Source organism: Varanus komodoensis, unplaced genomic scaffold, assembly GCF_004798865.1.
Source record: "Varanus komodoensis strain SLA01 unplaced genomic scaffold, ASM479886v1 scaffold3, whole genome shotgun sequence".
Classification (NCBI taxonomy): domain Eukaryota; kingdom Metazoa; phylum Chordata; class Lepidosauria; order Squamata; family Varanidae; genus Varanus; species Varanus komodoensis.
Window position 1 is genome coordinate 26,080,097 of NW_025335761.1, and position 22,974 is coordinate 26,103,070.

General features: G+C 38.5%; 1 protein-coding gene across 4 annotated transcripts in view; it reads left to right on the forward strand.

The window, feature by feature from the left end:
- The window catches only part of DPH6 (diphthamine biosynthesis 6), a 267,666-nt gene that overhangs the window by 185,670 nt on the left and 59,022 nt on the right, over positions 1-22,974 (forward strand). For all 4 annotated transcript variants that reach the window (XM_044436301.1, XM_044436302.1, XM_044436304.1 and 1 more), the window contains one exon: positions 8,805-9,041. In XM_044436301.1, the coding sequence (XP_044292236.1) occupies positions 8,805-9,041 (237 nt within the window). The remainder of the gene's footprint in view (positions 1-8,804; positions 9,042-22,974) is intronic.

Sequence of the window (22,974 nt, forward strand, 5' to 3'; positions counted from 1 at the left end):
TTGGCCAGAACTGCTTTCTCTTTGACCTTAGCCAGAAATGCAGTGCAGCCTCTCATTCCGTGGAATTGGATTTCAGCCCTTAGACTGACAACAGTTCTCTACCCCTGACTAGAGAAAACTTAGAGAAGAGACTTCAAAATCAGGTGACAGAGTGATTAGCAGACATTCCTTGTTACTTTGCCTGGAGACTCGTGGGCAGGGGGGGAGGTGATGATTTTGTGGTGCAGGGCGAATAGCAACTTAAATCTCTGAGCTTGGGTTTAAGGAACAAGAAGGGTATTGTGTGACTCAGGAAAGAAAAGGGTCCTACAAAGAGCAGGAACAAACTTGAAGTTAGGGGAAAAACTGGTATTAAAAAAGCTGTGGATTCATATGTTGAAGACCTTACAGAAAAATGAGGTAGTTTGAAAGGGGCGATTTCCTAGTATGCCCATATTAGTGGTGAATCAATGAAAATTTATTTCCTTTTCCAGGTATGGTACTCTTCCCGTCATTTCCTGGAGATCAGAGAAATGATACTGCCCTCTTCATATGGTTATGAAACCTGTTATAATGAATCCTATGTATCTGCCTGAAAAAATAACATGTGCTGGCAGAATAGATTCATATATATTCTTTCATTTATTGAGCACACATGAATTGTTTCATCAAATACTTTTTAAAAAATCTGTCTGTCCTAGAAAGTTCAATAAAAAGATTCCACATTACCAAACACAATTTCACTGCCATTAGCTAAATATGAGGGACGTTGGAAGGAGGAATTACCATATATTAAATTAAAGGCTCACCACCTTAAAGCTGTAATCCCTTTAGAAAAGATAATTTCTATCTAACTTAATCAGCAAGAGGTCTTTATTGCCTGAAGTTTTAATTGATTTAAACCCTCTATAAGGTCAGAGGTACACATGGCTGACCAGAGGCGGCCAATTAACATGTTGTCAGTTGTGCTTATTTACCTTGACTGAACATAATGGTGGGTTATTTGACTGGAGGTAGGGTGGGGTGGGTGCCACTGAATCTTCTATGAACTTTAACCTCTTAAAGGGCATCAGTCACTCAGATATCGAATGCATTCAGATCAAAGATTTTTGTTTATTGCATACTGCTTCTTCATTATGTCAGAGACAGGTGAACTGCTCCTTTTGGGCAAAGAATTTGTATTGTCAGTTAGGAAGTAATTCTAAAAAAGAACATCTTGGTTATTTAATGTTGGTAGTTGTGGGTCACTTCAGATTCTTTAAAGAATTTTAGATCATGTTGATATCATATATTAAGCAGATACTATTTAGACTAGTTTAGTCTTGGCTAATTCCATATGTCAGGCCATGATACTATTTGCTGAATCTACAAAAGGAGCACCCTTATTTTACCTGACACATTTAGTGAATAACTTGTCTTAGTTGTTAAAAGTGCTGCCATGCTAAAGTGTTTACATGATCAAGCATGCAGCCATTATAAGATAACAGGCTATAATGAATGATGGAGTAGAGAAGGCAACGTTTATCTGTTCAAAGATGCTCACAATCTACAAGTGATAAGTAGTTACACAATGAAGAGGGTTTCACTCTATAGGTGGTATTAGCATCTGTAATGCCACACTATCAGAGTATTTCAGTTTGAAAGACAAAAATGATTCCTACAACCAGGTCTGCTTGTGTAATTTTAAACAGCTTTGTTCTTATATACATACTTCTTCATGCATGTAATTTCTTTCTTAGGCTTCTGCCACTTCATAATTTCCAAAGCATAGCAAGCCAGAATGGGTCTCCTGGGTCATCTAGTCTGACCTGGTTCCAGCCGGCTTCCATTCATGATATGCCTACCATGTGCATGTCCAGCCTATCCTTGAACACCCTCACCGATGGGGCTTCAACTGCCTCCCATGGAAGCAAATACACTCATGCTTTGGCGACCATTATGAAGTTTAGCTGTTCTTGTACCACCAGTGCAGCATGTTGAGTCTCTAGGGCCAAAACAGACCTTACTTTAATCTTTAGCAGTTATGTCATCTTGTTAGCCTTGAGTAAATGTAAGACACCTGATCCATGTCTTGGGAGCATCCTCATGCTGGGTGCCCTGTGCCTACTCTAGAGTAAAAATGAGAAAAATAAATTTAAATACACACGTTTTCACACTTGTTCTTCCTGTAGAAAATAGGTTTAAATTGTGCTGTTGTGGCACAATTGTGCGACATACAAGTGTTTAAAATAAATAAATAATAAATAAATCTGCTGTTTGTTGTGCCTATTTCCATTGTTGAATTCACATAATAAGTCATCAAGGAGTAAGTGCGTGATTAAGACTTACTAACTGATCAATGTAATGCATGACTAAAGCTTTCTAGAGAGGCATGTTATGAAAAGAGATAAAGGTATAAAATGTTTTGTGTCAATAAGTTCCAAGCATGTGATTTGGGCAAGGGGAACTGTTTCCACAGAGATCATGGGATTTCTAGATAGGAAATTCTGCTTGTGTGAATGCCAGCAGTAAGTCTGTTTAACTTAGGCTTCAGAGAGAAAGTGGCAAACTTGTAGCAGAAGTGACTAAGTATTTTCACATGTTACGTTCCTATATTCTTCTGTTCTTGGAAGCTCTAAATGAGCATTATCAGCGAGTTTTTCTTGTTTTTTTCTCCTCCTTTTTGTCTTTTTGTATATGTTAATTGGTGAACGTTCCACTGGATTTTGTTAAGATGCTCCTTTTACTGCCAGGATTGCCCTGACTGCATACATTTTAGCTTCTCGTGATAGCAAGCCGTTGTTGTCACTACTGATTTCTTCGCTTTGAGTCCTCTGGAAGGATGTGATGGATCCTTTCAATTACTTTGCAATGTGTAATGGCAAAGGAAAGAGGAGGAAAGAATCTCTTTTGTTGTTTTTTCCTTCTCCAACATTGTTATTATGCAAAATAGTAGTAGTATGTTGTATTTTATCCCTCCTTTCTTCATCTTGCAAAGACCCCAAGGCAGCTTACAAGTTTCTCCTCTTTGTTGTATCCTCACAGCAAAAATGCTGGCAAAGATCCTCTTCTCTTGCTAGAGGAATTGAGGGAAAAGAGGGAGTTTGCACTAAGGGTTTTGCGAATGTATTTATACATAAAATATTGCTCTTGTCACAATTTGACTGAGAAAGCAGCCTGTTCTGTCACATGAGTGACTGCAGGGTTAGGATGTATGAGTGGTTGGAGGATTATTCTCAGTCCAATCTGGAAGTCACAGGAAGCTTCATAAAAATGTTTCCTTTTCCTGCTCATCTTTACTACATCAGCACAACTATTTGTGGTGGCTGCATCCTGATTTGACTTCTGCCTCTAGTCCTGTAACATCTTCACCTGTGTCTTGACTCTCACCTGATTCTGACAGTGCCTTCATGTCTGGTCCTGCTACATCTTGTCTGTGTTTGACCTCTTCTGTTCCTGTCACTACTTCTGTTTCTGGTCCTACCCCCAGAAAGCCTTCTGTCTCCATTATCCATGGATGTATTGTATCTCTACAGCTAACATTCCAAAGATGGTAGTTCCTCCTAGGAATTCTCTGGAGTATGCAAGGAAATGCTATCTGTGCTAGTGATCAGGGAGAATTGCTATATGGAAGGTAGGTGTGGTCATCTTGCTGATTGAGTTGATAGGCAAGTTTCTGAAAGCACTCGTCAGAAATCCTGGGAGAGGACTATCCAAAAGAGGTACACTGGGACAGAAGGAAGTTGGAGTAAAGGAAATGAATGTAGGGGAATAAAATAAACATAGGCTAAGAGTACAGTTAAACAGGTAGATTTGGCAGCTGGATTAGCACCTTACACTCATACAACTTCCAACTAATGACATTTTCTTTGGCTAGCCAAATGAATGTGTGCTGGCCAGGTACAAAATGGGGGGATTTGAAGACTCCTCCCTCTTCCTCTCCACTGTCTACTAAAGTCAGTAAGCAACATAGTATGAGGGTTCACTGAAAGTGAAGTGAAGGTGCAGTGACAAAGCCCTGTTCACACTGATACTTCCTAATTGCTTCCTTACTGGGATTTTAAACCCCTATCCTTGAGATTAAGCTCTGAGACTTTGTTTGTCATGGAAGAAGTGCACTGTCAATAAGATCTATGCACAAGACCAAATGGGATACTAGATTTTCCTTATTTCATGGAACAGAATTAAATTCACATTAATTTACTTCAAACAGTAGGGCACTAACTCATGGAACTTCAATCTATATTGTGTGGCATATGCTAACCAGCAACATCAATTCTATCACCCTGTTTCAATCTTGCTGGGCTTTGAAGTTTCTCATGCCTTCTTATGCTGACAAATCCTGATTACTGGGTTGTTGATCTATTATATTACCAATGAACATTATTTTCTTTGCTGAAGATACTACCCTGACTTGCCATCAACCATACAGCTATTTCACTATATTTAATGAAATATTTATGCAAGAATGTGCAAAATACGCATAAAACTTGAAATCATTGCACTTCGAACAATTAAATCGAAGAGCCAGTGCAGTATATTTATTTGTTTGTTAGATTTATTTGGCATCTCATTGAACAATTTCTATCTAGGTGTTATAAAAATACTACAAAGTCTTGTGACACTTTGAAGACTAAGAATTTTATTCTTGCATAAGCTTTCACAGAAGCTGTTTACTTAAACTGATGCACAGAATGTTAACCTCCAATGCATCTGATGAAGTGCCCCTGAAAACGTATGCCACAATAAATTTGTTACATGTGTTGCAGTGATGATATGTCTCGATATCCCATGTTTGTTATGATGCCCATGAAGTCATGAATTACGCTGGATCTGGTGGCCTCACGATGTGAAGTTCCACAGGATGATCATCAGGGGAGAAGGGGTTGCAACACCAAGTTTGAAATCACACAAATATATCAGACTGGCACTTGCTTGGACAGTTGAGAGAGAGAGAGAGAGAGAGAGAGAGAGAGAGAGAGAGAGAGAGAGGACCTCGAATCCTTAACAATTTTCAGCAACCATTCTTTGTAAAAACTCAAAGTAAATATTAGTATTCCCTTACATACAAAATGCCCCTTCAGTAAACCAGTTTAATGGTTCAAACTATCTCTAACATTGGTGCATCTCTCATCAATTTTACCAATGTGCTAGAGGATTTAAGTACTAAGAACTAATTATTGGGTGCAGCAGAAAAGGGTCTCTTTGTAGAACTCTGTTTTATAGTTGGTAGGGAATGTCTTAGGTTGAGAGATGCAATTTTTAATCGAAGCAAGACTCTTTACCGTTAACCATCAGTATAGGTCAGGGGAGATACAAATTCAGACCTCTGCTTGGGCATGAAACTCACCAGATGATCTTGGATCACTCACTGTTTCTCAGCTTAACCTATTACAACATAGTGATTGTAATGATAAAATAAATTGGAGAAAACTGTGTGGACTATTCTTGAATTGGTTGGTGGGTGCTATGTAAAGTAATCTATTGCCCAGGTTTTGGAAACAGCACTTGTGGTTGTCTCTTTTCTCCCCTATTCTGGGGATAGGGCTAATTTGTGACTAGTGCTCAATGGAAAAAAAAATGAGATAGGAAGGTAGTGACCTTAGAATTGGAACCAAAAGCTTTGCCTGCCTGCCTGCCTGCCTGTGTCCGTCCGTCCGTCCGTCCGTCCGTCCGTCCTTCCTTCCTTCCTTAACAATTATGTGGGTTAATTTACTAAGTATCCAGGAGACTTTTAAGACGGTGTTATCTTGGTGCATATTTCAAAACACTGACAGATATTTTATCAGTAATTAGTATTCATATTATGTCTCAAACAATCTGTTCAAGAATAGGGGAAATGAACTGGTTGAACAGCTCTTTCTATCTGATAATTAATGTTGGGGGGGCAGTGTATCCATGCAAAATTGAGGTCAAACAGGAAGTTATTTTTTCACGGAATAATGTAAATGACCTGCACAAGGGGTTCGCCTTGTCTACTGATTTAAGTTTGGAAGAAACCCTTCTTAAGAAATAAAATATCACCCCTCTGAATAATTCCTTTCTGGAGTTGTTGCTCATCTTGTCAAGATGCCACTTGATATCTGGCTGGACTCCCTTGTTCAATGGCACATATTTTTAAATAGCACTCGTCTCACCACCACCACCACCACAAAGACCATTTGTTCTTTTTAACAAAAATATTAATTGCACTCATTTTTCATCCAACTTTTTGGTTATATATAGCATGGCAAAACAATATTTTAGACATCTTAAACAATTTAAAAATATAGTTGATGAATTTCAGTTGATCTATTAGATTTTCGCTTCGCCTCCTCCCCCTCTTCAGCTGCTAATCATAGAATTTGATTGCCAAATAGCTTAGCATACTCTTCCAATAGTTACATGTGTGAGTCTTCTGTGCGATGCAGGCAGTTTTATAAGGACAGATTTGGAGTTGCATATGGGTTTGTCACATGATTTGATTGTCATGTCTTTGGGGTTTTTTAATGGCACATACAAAACGTTCTGCAAATAGTTTTTCCAAAAAAAATTATACTACATTAATTGTATTATGGTACTGCTCAAAGTGCTAATTATGACCTTTAAACCCCTCTGTCAAATTATGAAGACCATCCTTTGTAGGAAGGCATTTAACCTTTTCATTTGCTTCTGTTTTTTAGTAACTTGTTTCATTGATACTTTTATTCTACAACATTAAGATCAGTTGTATCTCCTTAATGCTGTCTTCAACATTTAAGGAGGCTATTTTGTTTGATTTTTAATTTGTTTGTATTTGCTTGTCATGTGGTTATATTTTTGTATTTTATGATTTTTAGTCATCTTGAACTGTCAGTGAAGGTGGAATATCAATTTTTTATTTAAATTTTGAGCCTTACATCATTTCTTCTTCTTTGCACCAGCATGTCACAAATACACTACATAACACTTTTCCCACCTACATTGTACTTCAGTGGTTGCCACTTGTGGTGTTGGGGAAATTGATAGCATTCTTACACAACTTATTTTCTAGATTTTGAGGAAAAAGAGGTGGGGGGGAAGAGGATTGTGGGTCTGTTTTTCATACACATAATACACACATACAGAATCATCCAAACATATATAAACGAAACTTGCATTCTGTAACCTTGGGTTTACATCTCTGGCTACAACTGATTCATGTTGACAAAAAAATGGAACAGAACCTTCACTATCCAGTTTGTCTCATGTTGTGTTTTGGAATGCTGCCTTCCCTTGTAAGTGGAACTTCATGGCCTTGAGCATTTGAGCTCTTGTAGAGGAAAGCAAAACCCTGTTTTGTCCTGTATTCTTGTCCTGTCTTATTTTCAAATTTAGCTGCAAAAATGGGCTCTGTGGGGTCAGCATACTGGATGGTGTGATGATACTTTAACTGTTTGGGGATACACTTTGATACTTCCCCTTTGAGGGAATTATGTAGTAATATCCGATTTCCAGATGTTTGGAGTAACCCAAGTTACCTTGGGCCACCCTTATGCCAAATTAAATCTTCTTTATTATAATTTTTGATGTGGAAGTATCCTGATCACTTTGAGACACATTTTGCACCCTCTGTTTTAGGGACATAAATAACTTTTTTCTTAATGTGATGATGCCTTAGACTTCGTGTGTAGCAAAGCTAATTTTTCTGAGTCATGTAGGAGTATTCTGATAGTCACAGATCCCATATGATGTATTATAGAACTTTCACTTGAGAGCCTAACTTTTAGCTGATGTTCTGTTGTTTTGTCTAGTGCATTTTGTGCTGTGATGATTGCCTCTGTGATATTAGCATTGCTTTTGTGATATGGCTGTCAACCATCCTGAGATGTTTACCAAGATGTAAAAATGCTTGTGTCAAGCGTTTCAGTTTCTTGCAATAATTCTGCAGATTGGAGCATGTAAGAGTCTAACACATGGCTTGGATGCAGATATTAGAAAGTTGCTTATTTATTTCTAATATGCATATTCTGCAAAGGTGGCTTACAAATAAGCAACAATTAAATTATTACAAAGTTTACAAAAAGGAACAGACATACCCTAGATAGATAGATAGATAGATAGATAGGTAGGTAGGTAGATAGGTAGATAGGTAGATAGGTAGATAGGTAGGATGGGGGATAAAATGCCTGATGAAATAAGAAAGCAACACTGAAGCCAGTTCTGCTTCTATTGCAAAGCTATTGTAAACCCTGTCCAGAATGTAAATGAAGTTCTCAAGCAGACTCATTTGGAGAAAGATGATTCTTGAGATATTTTAGTGAAAGCCTATTTAGGGTATTATGGTCAAACCCCAGCATCTTGAATCAGTCTGGTAACCAGTGATGGCAATATTTTACAAATATTTGTGAGATTATCTTCGTTGTAGCTTGGCGGGAGATTACTATCTTGGGGCCAAATATGAGGATAAGGATGAGTCTGGCATGTCTGCTTTATATTAATTGTCACTAATAAGCCAGTTAACAGCCCCAGCCCGTTTTTTTACTGTTTACTTACTTGTGCATTCCCAGCTATCAGGTTGAAAACAAATTTAGTTGGAATGTGATACAACATTGATACTCTGGAAATAATTCTGACATTGTGAGAGGATGAGTTTCATACGAGAATGTCTTGTGGGCTTATCTATTCGATTCATTGTGGGACATCCATGAATTAAAGTTCAGGTTAAACTTATTAAACCGCTCTACTTTTTATAATGCAACTGGATCCCTGTCAGGAATTACCTTTATACCACTATACCTGCTCCTGTTGTACCAAAGTTGAAGATAATTGTGTAATAGACTCATAGAACAAATGTAGAAAGACAATGTCACCATTTTTTTATGCTTTCCATGCTTATTATCTTATAGGTTGGAGATATTCTCTACTGTGCTGGACAGATTGCATTAGTGCCCTGCACTATGCAGCTTATAAGCGGTGGCGTGGAAACCGAAGCTTTGATTTCTTTAAGACATGTTGAAAAAGTCCTAAAAGCCATGCACGCTGAACTCCAACATGTACTTATGGCAAACTGTTATGTAACTGACAGCAAGTACATCTCTGTCGCTCAAGCTGTATGGAAGACGAAATTAAGAGAACTTAAAAGGGTATGTGTAATACCAATTTTCTTTTTCCTGCTTTGAAAATAACAGTTTATGAAATGGTTTTTTTCCCCTTACACAAAGTAATATCAGAATATTCCCCATGCCTTTTGCTAGGGTTCAAGTAAAGACTGATATAATAAGATTTGATTGAGCTGTTATGTTCTGACTCATAAGTGGCTGTGCACAATTGAAACAGAAAATTGCCTAATAGAAAGTTATATTCATCACCAAGTTTATCTTAATTCCCCAAAGCAATAAGTTAAAGAAGTTTGTAAGAGCAACCAATTCTGTCTGGAAAATTTTGAAGAGCATTTAGTGTTTGAAATAAAGTGTCCATATACTTTTCTTCAGGAGGGCAGATTGGTTTCTCAATGCACTTTATGAACTCTTGCACTTCTTTACAAAGATGGTCTGTGAAGTTTGGCTTTTACTGAGTAAATTTCACGTCACACTAAGTTGTATAGTAGCAAATGTTAATATTAAATATACTAGGTGTGTAACGTATTACAGTTTAATATAATGGGCAGCATTCAGTGGGATCCTCCCAATGATTTTGTTCATTACATTTACAATTGTTACATTGTGCTGCACCTGTAGGACCAACACCTTTCACAAAGGGGTGTTAGCAGTTCTAAAAGTAACTGAACTAACAAGCAGATATGCCTACTTCTGGATCAGAACAGGTCAGCAGCTTTCCTATCTGCATATTCTGCGTATCTGGCCAGGTCTGGTACTGAATATTTCCACACATTTTAAGGTTGCTTTTAGAACTACTCACTCCCCATTACACTACTCATGTGGTTCTGCTGGCACATGGACACAACAGGATACCATCTTGTGATATTCATAACAGCCAACCTTGATTTGGATTAAGTATAGAGAGTTACACAAGCAAAGCACCATTTGCACAACTAAGCTTTCTCTTTCTCTCCTTTGCTCAGGTTTTCCTGTGCCCCCATCCAAAAAGGCATATCTGGAGGGCCAGAGCCCTCCTCAAAAGCTTTCCTCATGTCATGCAGTGGAAGGGAGGAATTTCCCCAAACTTGCCAGAGGAACTGTGTGCAACTCAAGCTCTGGTCATGCAAAATGCTTCCACCACATTTTGGGCAATTCCCCTTTCTAACCAGAGCCCACCTAACCCTGGTATTAACAACATGGTTCAGGAGGCCCTCCCCTCCATTTATCAATTTATAAAAGCTTTTATATATCATTTGCTTAACCAGAGGCTCTCCAAATGGTTTACAACAATAAAAGAATCAACTAAAAATATAGATCAACTTAATAAAACTTCCATCCCTCTGAAGTCTTACAAGCTCCAGGTATCCCACCTCTGTTATTGTTGTGAGATCTATTACCATGGTTTCTTAAGATGGGAGAGGAAACAAGTGCAACAAAGTAAACAATTCCTTTTCTTTCCTCCAGAATTTTTATATGACTTATCCTTGAAAACTAATTGACATTCTGTACTGCTTTTCCCCCAAATTCAGCTCCTTTCCCCCATACTTCTGTCCTGAGCTTTGTCAAAATCTTTTAAGTGTAACCTACTTTGAGGATCTGACCAGCTTAAAACCAGACTTTAAAAAATTAAATAAATACATTGAACCCATGACTGGAATGAACCTACACTGCTATTAAATACCTACATTGGAATACTAAGTATTGTTTGAATTCACCAAGCCATAAAGTTGAAAGTGTCATTGAGTTCAAAGTCCTGCTGTGACACCATCCTCTATGTATCTAAAAATGGATATTGTAACATTAGAAAAGGGCAACTAAAATGAGATTAGCCCATTCTTTCACATAAAGTTTTTAATTTTCTGTGCTCACATGAGTATAGCCAAAGATGCACCACCCAGATATAACTGGGAATTATCAGGGTACTTGTAGTAACCCTGAGGTTTGCAGGAATAGGGAAGTAGATACTCCACTTGTCTGTGTGGAGTGTGATACAGAGAAGAACCTTAAGGGGGGAAATCTAAATGGCTGTTGGGACACAACTCTCAAAACCAGGTTAGTGGTACAAAATGATGAAAGCCTGAAGGTGGTGGGGAACCTGACAAGAGATGGAAATGGAATGGAGTGGCTGGATAAGCAGGAGGAGGAAAGAAGAGAGATAAAATACTTTGAAAATCCTTTCATTACCTGGATAGGTAATATCCTTTTTTTATAAGAGCAGCTATTTTAAAATTTCCCCAGAGGGAGTTTTAATATGAGAGGCCACAGAAATACATAGATAAATCTAATATTGAAATCCATCTAAGTGTGTGTGGATAACTCATCAAAAATCACAAATAGAAAGTAAAATCAGAGACTGGCCTAATGAACACTGAGTATGCTCAATGAACCCAAAACACTGAAAGGTGACTGCCTATTGGAGTTACAAAGTGAAGAAAACCAGGGGAGAAGGGGCGTGTGGTGGTACGGATGCTCAACAGAAGCACAAGACACTCAACAGAAGCACAAGACATTTTGTTGCAAAGACTCAGTTGTGATTTCTTTTTACCTATTCTTAATATTTTAATATTTCAGTGCTAGAGGGGCCATCCTTAAGTGGTAGAGCCCACAGTTTGCACGTAGAAGGTCCTGCAGCATCACCAGGTATTGCAGGAAAAGAATCTGTCATGCCTGAAATCCTGCAGGGCCCTGCCCATCAGGCACAACAATATTGGATGGATGAACCATTGGTTAAAGTATAAGGTGGATGTCTATGTTCAGACTGTTTGGTGGCCAGTCTGCATTCCCAGAGCAGTTGGCAAGACCACATGGTTCTGGCAGCTGACAAAAACTATAAGGCTATTTTGGTTTTGGTTTTTCTAATGATAAGGTAGCTTTATTCCTTTAGTTTCTTTGATGCACTTTGTAATCAGTTAAAACTTAGCCAGTCTTCCAATATTTATGCATGTGAAGAAAAGGCCATTAAATCGTTAAAGTTTTGAAAAAATAAATTGAGCATTGGATTTTGTTATTCCAAGAGAAGTCACTCATTGAAGCACTTAGCATGGATGCATTTGCTACCTAAATCGGGTTTGACAATCTATTTATATGAGGTGGCCTGTGAACAAGGGATTTTCTTGTCATGATTTTTTACAGCAATTATAATCCTGGAAGCATTTATTTTCAGGATTGCCACATTAACAGAGCATCAATGAATTTGTCTAAAAATGTAAAAAGCCAGTCATCTTTACTAGAGATGGGGAAGCACATAGAACCTTATCTGAGTCAGACTGGGCCCATTTGAATCAGGCTCATTCTACAATGACAAAGCCTCTTAGATCCTTAGGTTGTCATTGAGTGATGTATGGAATAATGCTATGAGTGCCAATTCTGGGTGCTAGTCCTCATTATACCTGAAACTCATTGGGAGATTTTGGGCCAGTCTCAGGCTAACCTAGTTTCTTTTGTCCTGTTAACAAAATTGTGATGAAGATAACCTTTTATGCTGCCTTGGACTGCTTGAAAGAGGAAGAAAGGTAGGGGAAAATGTAACATAATAAAATAACAATAAATAGGGACTGAGGCACTGCCTAGAGCCCTCACTGTAGCTAGAACCCTTTTCTATAACAATGTTTCCCTAAATTATCAAGGAATTTTTCAATATTCTCCCTTCTATCTGAAACTGCCCCTTTTCCTCTGTAGCCCACAGTAAGTATGCCAGATGACAAGATGCTCGGAAATGTGGGAAACAAATAGAACCTGCCTTACATAAAGAGGAGCATTCCTGTTGCATGGACTGGTCTTCTGCCCTTAAGAAGCTGTTCACATTCATAAACAGAAACAAAATTGGTTTCATACAACAGGACAACCCACAGTGGGTTGTGATGTCATGTAAGCCCAGGCCATTTGCCACAAGGTACCTATTTATTTATTTATTTATTTATTCAATTTATAGCCTGCCTTTTTCCTACAAAGGCTCAAGGCAGCTTACATCATTCTCCTCCTCCATCTTATCCCCACAACAACAACCCTGTGAGGTAGGTTGGGCTGAGAGTCTGTGATTGGCCCAAAGTCACCCAGTTGGTTCCATGGCTGAGCGGGGACTAGAACCCCGATCACCTGAGTCCCAGTCCCATGCTCTTAACCACTGCACCACACTGGCTCTCTCTTTTTTTTGTGTGTGTAACAAGCTACCCCTGGCAATCCATGGCTTGCTGTAGGATGCCCAGGATAGATTAATTGTTGTGTCATGTAAACCTCTCATAGAAACTGAGTGTCATTGTAGGTACTAGGAAGCAGCTAATGAGCGGCTTGGCAAGAGTGGCAAAACCCTCTTGCTGCTCTTGTCAAGCTTGCCTAATGTCCGAGCAGCATGGTGGAACCTCTGTCACTGGATATCAGTGTCCATACTGCAATCCCTACTGTTTGCTGTGGCTTTTTTTTTCATTCCCAGCTCCCCTTCTTTTCAGTTATCATCTCTCATGATCTCTGAATCGCTCACCAATGACAGACTCCTTTAAACAGGGCACTAAAGTGGTTGTCACTGATTCACCAGCTTGTTGTGTGTGTGTTTGTGTGTATGTATGTTTGCTGCCCTAAATGTGTGCAAGTATTTTCATGCTTTAAAAAAAGGAATTCTAATAAATAACCATCCTTGTTCATTTGTAGCATTTTCTTTTTCAGTTCCTTTATTAATTTACTTACTTTTAATTATATCTTCTCTTCTTAAATGACAGGAACCCTGGTCTGAAAATGTATCTACTTGAAAGACAGTATCATTTAGTTTCATGGACCTTCTAAATAACTGGGCTTTGGAAATAGCATAAACAAAGTAGTGTTTCTGGTACTTTCCCTGGATTTTTATTTTTTGGGGGGCGGAGGACCCCCTCCCCAACAAACCCTTTTGTTTTACCTTCTTTCAGGCTTGGTTACCTACAGTGAGTTGAACGTGAACTAGTTCTAGTTTAATGCCGCATTAAACTTTCGCACAGTACAGAGTGCCAGCTACTGACCCAGGAACATACATGCCAGCTCAGCAGTGAATAATCAGTTTAACTTCTCTGTGTTTTTCTTCTATATCCATGAAGCAGAATAGATGCTTTTGGCTTGTGCAATACATTCATGAAGTGCTCTGTCTGATCTCTGTTTATGACTTAAGTGTTTTTTTTTTCTCTTGTATGTGTGAGTTTGTCTGTAAAGATAAATAATTGTGTGTGTGTGTGTCCAATGTATATCCCATTTTTTCCTTGGGGCTTACTCACAGGTACTTAGACATAAGTCTTAGGTTTGCGTGCACCTGCAGTGTTAGCTTCCCGAAAATATCTTAGTGCTCATTTCTGTTATTAAGTCTAGGACCTTTAACAAAAAACTGTTGTCAAGTTAACTAGTTACTGATGGGAAGTATTGCATTGAGACTTATTGTGCTGAGCATTCTGACAGAATAGTAATCAGTTAATGGAAACTTCTACAATAACTAAAGCTGAGCAATTAAAATGTTGGTTTCCAGTGTCTAAAGACTGGCATAACAAACTGCTGAGTATATTATGATGTTGTAACTTAGTCCATTACTAATTCACATCAAATGGTATAATCGTGCTTTAATGAAAACTATCCTTTAATACTGAAAACTGTGTTTTGATTTAGCAAGCTCAGCTTTTTAACCTCAGTAAGTATTACACGACTTGAGCTGCTTGATCAAACTGGACAGTCTGGAAGCTTCAGCTGGACCACAATATGTTTGATGCTTATACCCATCACATTTGAGTCTAATTGGCTGCCTTTGATATCATGGAGAGTTTTTTTTGGGGGGGGGGGGCGTCTGATCACATGGAGCCTGATGGCCCTGACAGGCATACTTAGCATATATGTTTCCATTCCTTCCCTGCAGAAAACCACTGATGATGAAAAGTTGCTAGTCTCCCTCGGGACCTTTTTGTGAAGAACACTGCAACATTGTCCTGTCTTATCCCAGGACAATCTTTTTATCCATTTAGCCCAGTGTTGCTCTGAGGCAGAGTTCCTTCTCTTCATATGCTACCTGATCTTTTTTAACAGGATGCTGGGGATTGGACCCAAAACAGTCGTGCAAAGCCTCTGATCCACCACTATGAATCCTTCTACCCTCATCTGGATTGTGTGGTTCTGAACATTCCTCTTCCTTGAAATAAGCTGGTGGGGAATGAATTAAAGCTGAACCTAGACAAGGGAAAAATGTTAACGATCTTGAAACAAGTAACAGTTATTAGTAATTCAATCCAATTTCAGTCAGTTTGAAATTCCCTTCCCAATTCATCATGTTTGAGCTTCTTCAAGTTTTTATTTGGGTGTGGTTATGCTACTAATTTAAATAAATGTTAACATTGCCTTATGAGACATCCTGGTTTTGACCTACAGACTGGAAAACGTGACAGTTCTTTTCAACAGTGAATACTTTGGTCCAAAGCCTTTTTTTGATTCCAGTTCCAGATATCCAAGAGACAATTGTGCTAAGCCTTGGAGTCTAAGGCATAACACAGAGTATAATTTACAGCAAACTGCTGCCACCTTTGCTGCCACCCTGAAGGTTGTTTTCCCCACCTCAAGACATGCAGTCTTTCTAAAGAACAAAACAAGCAAACAAGCCCTCAGACAAAGCAAATAACTTAAATTCTTGTGCTGCGTTCCCTGTTCATGTCCAGGAGTAACATGAAGTCGCCTGTTTAGAATATGGTGACTGCATACTCGATTTCTATGGAAAGCCTATGAGTACAGTAACATTTTAGGATAGGTGCGCTAGTTGTTTGGATGAATTTAACACTTTAAAGGTTAGCTAGACTGTCAAATAGGTGTGACACCCTCTTACATAGGTCTCAAAAAGAAACAAAAGGACACTTGCCTGCAAGCTCAAAACATGCACAAATAAATAAGGCTGTAACTGATTCCTGAGATAAAACAGTGTGGAGAACAGTGAATTTCTACTTAGGTACTTCCAATGAGAAGTCTTCCATGGGCCAGTTTTCTCAAGGGTAACAAAAATAAAGGCACCACAGTCAATTGTAATATGAGTCCAAGAGGCATTCCTGGAAAATAAAAAATGGTGAACAGCTGGCCAGAAAAAAGAAAAGTGTAAGCTGGAATGGTAGGGTGTTATCCTGGTAGGCCTAAAGGAGTGGCAGGGAGCTAAGGCCATTGCCTGTGCTTTGTGTGTGTGTCATCTGGTTTTGTTTTGTTTTGTTTTTCCTTCATTTGTTTTGGTGGTGTGTGTATTGGCTGACTTGTTTTTATGTGCTGTGTGTTTTTGGGCAGGGAATTTTTGAGAGGATTCTTATGTTTTGCTGTTTCTTTTTGTGTATTTGGTTTTGAAGGATATATGTGCATTTAGGCTTTCACTGGTGTGTGAGTTTCTTTGAGCATCACCAGTTTACTTTTTCAGAAAGGAGTATTTTGTTGTGTCCTGTGGGGGCAAATAGGTGTTTTGACATTTGGGATCTAGATTTCAGCAAAGGTTCTTGGGTGAGCTATTCTTCTGTTCCTCCTGGAAAATGTGTGTCTGTAATGGACCACTATCACGTACCACATCCATTGTATCTAACATACTGGATAACCTTCATGTGAGTGGAAGCTGGCATATATGGAATTGTGAACATAGAAACAGATTGAGTCAGAAGGGGTCTGACCCCTGGCTCCAGCCGGTTCCGCTCTTGACAGGCCCACCATGTGCAGGTCTAGCCTTTGAACACCCTCACCAATAGGGCCTCAACCACCTCCCGTGGAAGTCCATTTCATACCCTCAGGGTCCTAACTGTCAGGAAGTTCTTCCTGGCATCAAAATTGAACCTTGGTTCCCTGAGCTTTGGTCCGTTGGAGTGTGTCCTGCCTTCCTCTGCAGGGGAGAACAGGTCTCTACCCACCTCCGTGTGACATCCCCTCACATACCTGTATGTCCCCAACAGATCCAAGTGAACCAGCAATTCTGTTTACTCATTTGCTCTTTCTCCTTTTTCTCAAATCTTACTTATAAAGCTGGGGGCAACCCCCCCCCCAAAAAAAAGAAAGAAAAGAAAGAAAGAAAAGTAAGCATACATTGTTTTGCAAATTGCTGCATGAGAAGATGGAGACAAATAAGTCATGTGCAGAATGACTTATTACAAAGCCACTGTGGTATAGTGATTAGAATGTTGGACTTGGCACCTGGGAGATCCAGGGTTTAATCCTTGCTTGGCCATGGGTGACTTTGGGCCAATCATTTACCCTCAGCTTAACCTATTTTATAGAGGATAAAATGGAACTATGTAAGCTGGCTTGGGCTCCTCACAGGAAGAAAAAGGGCAGGATATAAGTGTAATATTATGTAATAACAATAGTGAAAAACATTCCAGACTTGCTAGTGTGATTTTTGCTAAAAGGAAGGAAAGGGAAATAGAGGCTAAAGAGAGATTTCACTTAACTTTCCCCTGCTGCTATCTGGTATGTATTGCCTCTCTGTGAGTTTTGTGCCAATAGGAACTTAAACAGAAGTGAGAGATTGAAGTTTACTGTGCAATTCATTTTTAACATTTTTATTTATATTACACTTTAAAGAGATGTTATTCTTCTTATATAAACTAAAAATCTTAAGTTGCAAAAATAATTTGCATGCATTTTCACAGTCTGCAGAATTATTATGGAATAAAGGTAATTCATTCTGAGAGAGAGTGGATCAATTGCAAACTGTAAAACATTCATCTTGTGGCCGAATCTCTGTTCAAACGTGCTCCTAATGCACGACCCCTACACACCATGGCAGCCATCTGTGAAGGGACGAGCCTCTCTGTAGCTGTCATTTTGTGTGAATGCCATTGACACTCTGGCAGCCTTCTAAAAGTTCCAACCAGCCCCCAAGAATGGGGAGTCCTGATTTAGTTCTCTTCCATTAAACCCCTTTAAATCACTTCTGTTGTCTCCCTCCAAAAGGCTTACTTTTGACACCACGCAGAACAAAACTTAGAAACTGGTAGTCTCTGATCATGTTCCATGTGACAGATTTGCTTTGCTTCTATTTTATATTGCTACCAATTTATGGCTTTGTTCCTTAAATTGTTATATTTGCTTCACATTGTAACAGATATATTGAATTATGTATGTTTGAAAGGTATTTCAAGAAATCTTAACTTTAATCATTATTCTTATCTTGTCTTAGGAGCCTATAGTTTGGTGAGAAAAATGGCCTTTCAATATAGCAATTATTTTCTTATCAATTTCATATTTTTATATCCTTGTGTTTAGCCGGCATACAGTACTTGACTTTACATTTCACTCTGCTGGAAATATTTTAAACATTATTATTACAAAGAAAGAAATCAGAAATCAAAGAGAACTCTTAGTAAAAAAAAAAATGCTCCAGTACAGTAAGGTGCAATTGCTGTAACAGCAGCTTGCATTATCTTCTAGAACGAACTCACAGCTTGATAGAAAGTCCCTGCTGGGGAAGAAATGTAGGGGAGCTGGCAAGAGTTTTACCACATCTGCTCCCTGCTGCTAATAAGCGTTAACCTGTTTCATGTTTATTATTCTTACTGTTTAGATATTTTTTCCCAAAATTATTGGTGTGGCTTTGAGAATACTTAAAAAGGATCATGGCATGAAGGGCTGTTTAAATATGTAAGACTGTCAGCAAGGGAGAGTGTAGACCACCAGTAAAATGGCTGCTTTCTGCTACTCGAGTTCTTAAAAACTGAGCACTGGGGCTCCAGAAAGACTGAGGGTAATAAGAGTCAAGCACTTGCATTTTCTCTGCATGTGCTATGCAAACACTGTTCATTGGTGTTAAGCTGTATTTTTCTACTAGCCAAGTATATTTACATATAATGGTTGGTGTGTGTGTAAGTAATGACCAAACATTTATATATAGTGCTGCCTAAAAATAGAACAAATTAAAGCTGGTTTTATTGCAAAAGGTATTCCATTTAGAAGAGGATGTGTACTGCAAAAGGTATTCTATTTAGAATAGAGTGTACACTGCAAAAGGTATTTTATTTAGAATAGGAAGTATACTGCTAGCAGATGAATACAATCATGTCAGAAAAAGTAATAAATGGCACGTATGAGATAACTTCTAAAAGAAGTAAAAAATAGGTAACTACCATTTCGTCTCAGCCAAAGAGTAAATTATAGATGAGGTAGGTAAGGTGGGTAAGGAGATAGATCCTAGCTCCAGCAGTAAAGTAGCTATTTTATAATGAACCTATCTGCACTGGGTGAACCCAGATCATGAAGAGTACATATTGAATAGAATAAATCCTAACCAAAGCATTGTACGTTACACTCACGTTTTAAAGTACAAAATGATACAAAATAGATTAATTCAGAATTATGACATATTGTTTAAAGTATCCTTTAAGGTATGAAACTTTTGTTGAATACAGTGTTGCAAAATGTTTCATATCAGTAAAGCTAAATCTACTTTGAATTCACCTTCACAAAAATACCAGTGTAAGAGTAATCATTTAGTTATTTAGTTATTTATTATTATTTTACTATATATGTCCCATGTTACTATACATAGCCCATGTTTGGGCTCCCTGTGTGGCTTACAAAAAATAAATCAACATTCTAAAATCAATAATATTGAAAACATTAATGAAACATCAATAATACAAAAACATAACTCAAGAAATTAAGATCAATGCATAAATTATTTAAATTAGCAACCATGAATACATAATATAAATTTAAATAAAATTATAAATGAACATCATGTTGAAAACTAAGTTATCATTAAAATCAACTGCTAAGATAGCTGGACAAGAGATATGTCTTTACCTGGCACCAAGATGATAATAGCAATGGTACCAGGTGTGCCTCTCGGGAGCCTATTCCAGAGATGGAGCACAACCACCAGGAAGGCCCTTCTTGGTTCCTTAAGAAGAACCTCCTCACTTGATTTTAACAGAGGGCTAGGGACAACTGGGAGAAGACAGTCCTTCAGGTTCCCAGGGCCCAGGTTAGTTAGGGCTTTATTTGTAAGTACAAGCACTTTAAATTGGGAATTTTAAAAAATAGTATCACCAAAAGACTTATGCAGCAATTGATGGATTTGTGTATGTGTTTTAACTTAGTAGTCTTCCTTAGTGGCATAGAATTAAGAAAATATACTGAAAAAAGAAGCAGCAGCAAAGTAGAGTTATGCAACTGTCTTCAAAGTGCAAGTCAGTTGTGCAAGTCAGTCAAATATCTCAGAATTATTCCTTATTCCACAAATTGGATGGAAGAGGAGATTACAGTGGATTGAAAAATTCTTTGATCCATATAAATAAGATGTTACATAGAATGTCTTGCCATGGAGAGACTGCTGCTATAGAGTTTACTTTTAAGACATATGCTGGTCATTCTGTATGAAACTCTCTTGGCACACAGAAGATCAGCATTACATTTGTTTGCAATTATTGATTGTTAAATTATTTTATCCCCATTATCAAATAACAATTATTTAGCAGATTGCCAGTCTACTTCTTTTGCTGTCCAAAGAAATGGAAATTTCTTATCATGAAGGCTTTAACATATTAAAGAAAATAAATTCTGAACTACTAGAAGTACAAAAATTGATGGAATCACAAAAGAAAGAAATAATTTTACCTTAAGGAGTTGCAGCTTTTTAAAACATTCAGTGGCAGTTTTGATTGTGATAGTGGTAGGATAAAGAACCTATCAATAATATATCTGAAAGTTTCTTCACACTGTCTGCATCATGGTGCACTGATTTAAGCTCTGGAACAAAATAATCTATTAACCATAGGCTTGTTCATTATAAAGTAGCTCATTTGCAGCTCTATCACTGGGTCATATCAATCTCTTGGGTATTTCAGTTATTGCTGAATGAATCTGCCTGATGTTCAGTCACATCTGCACAACTCATGTTGCGGGCAGCAAAAACAGTACAGTACTCTACAATTTCTGTGCTTTATCTGTACCATTTACACCATTGAAAAACACTCTCAAGTTTGCTAGTTTTTAAAATCAGTTGTCATGCTTTTGAAAAGTAAAGACAACGATGTTTAAAACTCACATTTGTATCTCAAATTGTAAGTGTGAATTCACAGAATAATCATTAATAATAAGATTTGCATTTATATCGCTCCTCTTTTCCTCTCGCAAATAACACATTTTTGTTGCCATGTCAACCCTGTGTGGTAAATTAGACTGAGAGTGCATGACTGGCCTGCAGTCATTCAATAAGCTTCATAACTGAGTAGGGACCACAACTTGGATCTCCCAGGTCATCAGTCCTAACTTCCACAGCACAATGGCCATTACAGTATTGGCAGATTCCTAGTTCTGCTGATGACTTTGGTGGGGTTTTGTCTAGATACAATGACTTATAAGAGTAGTAGAAGCAATAGGATTGGACGCTTAACTGGTGACTTTATTTATTGATTTATTTAAAACTTTTGTAGACCGTACTATAATAAAAACACTTAGAATGTTATACAATCAGTCCAAACATTAAAGCAAAGCATAGCATATCAATAACACAATTATCATAAAATACTATGGCTGCCATTTTGTATTAACAACAACAACAATAATAACAATAAATCACATAATTTATAATAACTAATAGCACCAGTCATAAAATGAATAAAAACTAGTATAGAAGCAGAACAACAATTAAAATTATGGCAAAATAAAAAAGGTTAAATGTATAAAAGATCAGTGCCAGGTGCACCTCCCTATAAAGTAGGTTCCATAGTAGGGGTGCCACAGCCGAGAAAGCCCTTCTCTTCTAGTCTTCTTCTAACAGTGGCTCACAGCAGAGGAGTTCCACAGATGATCATAGAGTTTGGGTAGATGTATGCAAGAGGAGACCCTAAGATATCCACGGCTTTATACATCAGTTTGAGCTCCCTAAAGGAGGCCTAGACTTCAATTGGTAGCCAGTGCACATGATAAAGAACAGGGATTATATGTTCATATCTGCCCATCCCTGTTAACAGCCAGCCGGCCCTATTTTGTACCAACTGAAGTTTCTGGACCATTTTTTAAAGCAGCCCTATGTAAAGTGCATTACAGTTGTCCAAATGTGAAGTTACCAGAGCACAGATTACCATTGCTAGGTTCTGCCTGTCCATATAGGGACATAGGTAATATATCAGTCACAGTTGATAGAAGATGCTCCTGGTCTCAGCTACCACCTGATGCTCGAGGGACAACTCTTGGTCCCGGAGCACCCGCAAACTCTGTACTCTGTCCGTTAGGGGGAGTGCAACCCCATCCAGGAGGGTGGGTAATCTTTCTGTGGATCAAAGTTCCATCTTGTCTGGATTAAGCGTCAATATATTAGCCCTAATCCAGTCCATCACCCCGGCCAGGAACCAGGTTGGGTACCACACCACCTCACTGGTCTCAGACATAAACGAGAGGTAAGCTGAGTACCATCAGTGTACTGATGACACTTCGCTCCAAAACTCCAGATGACATCTCCCAGCAATTTCATGCAGGTGTTGAGCAGCATGGGAGATAAAATGGAACCCTCACTCCATAACATAGTTGCCATGGGGCCAGCGTGCTATCCCCCAGCACCACCATCTGGAAATGGCTGCTCAAGTAGGAGTGGAACCACTGCAGAGCAGTGCCTCCAAGTCCCAACTGAACCAGCCTGTCCATAAGGATAGCATGGTCAATAATATTGAAAGCCTCTGAGAGATCCAGGAGCACCAACAGGGATGCATTCCCCCTGTCTTCTTCCCAACAAAGGTACAGGGCAAGCAAGGCAGTTTCTGCCCCAAAACAAAGGCTGAGCCTGGACTGGCATGGATCCAGATGGTCAGTTTCCTCCTGGAGCTGCTCAAGCCACCACCCCCTGGAGTACCATGCCCAAAATGGGAATGTTAGCTAGACTTTTTTACACATAAACAAGGTGGAGAAAGCTGGGTATTTTTGTAATTTTGGCTACATTAGACGTTTGACAGCAAATTTTCTATCCTCTATTGTATCATGTATTTAGCTATGTTGATGTTTTCAATTTTCAAATATGAAGTAGTATTTC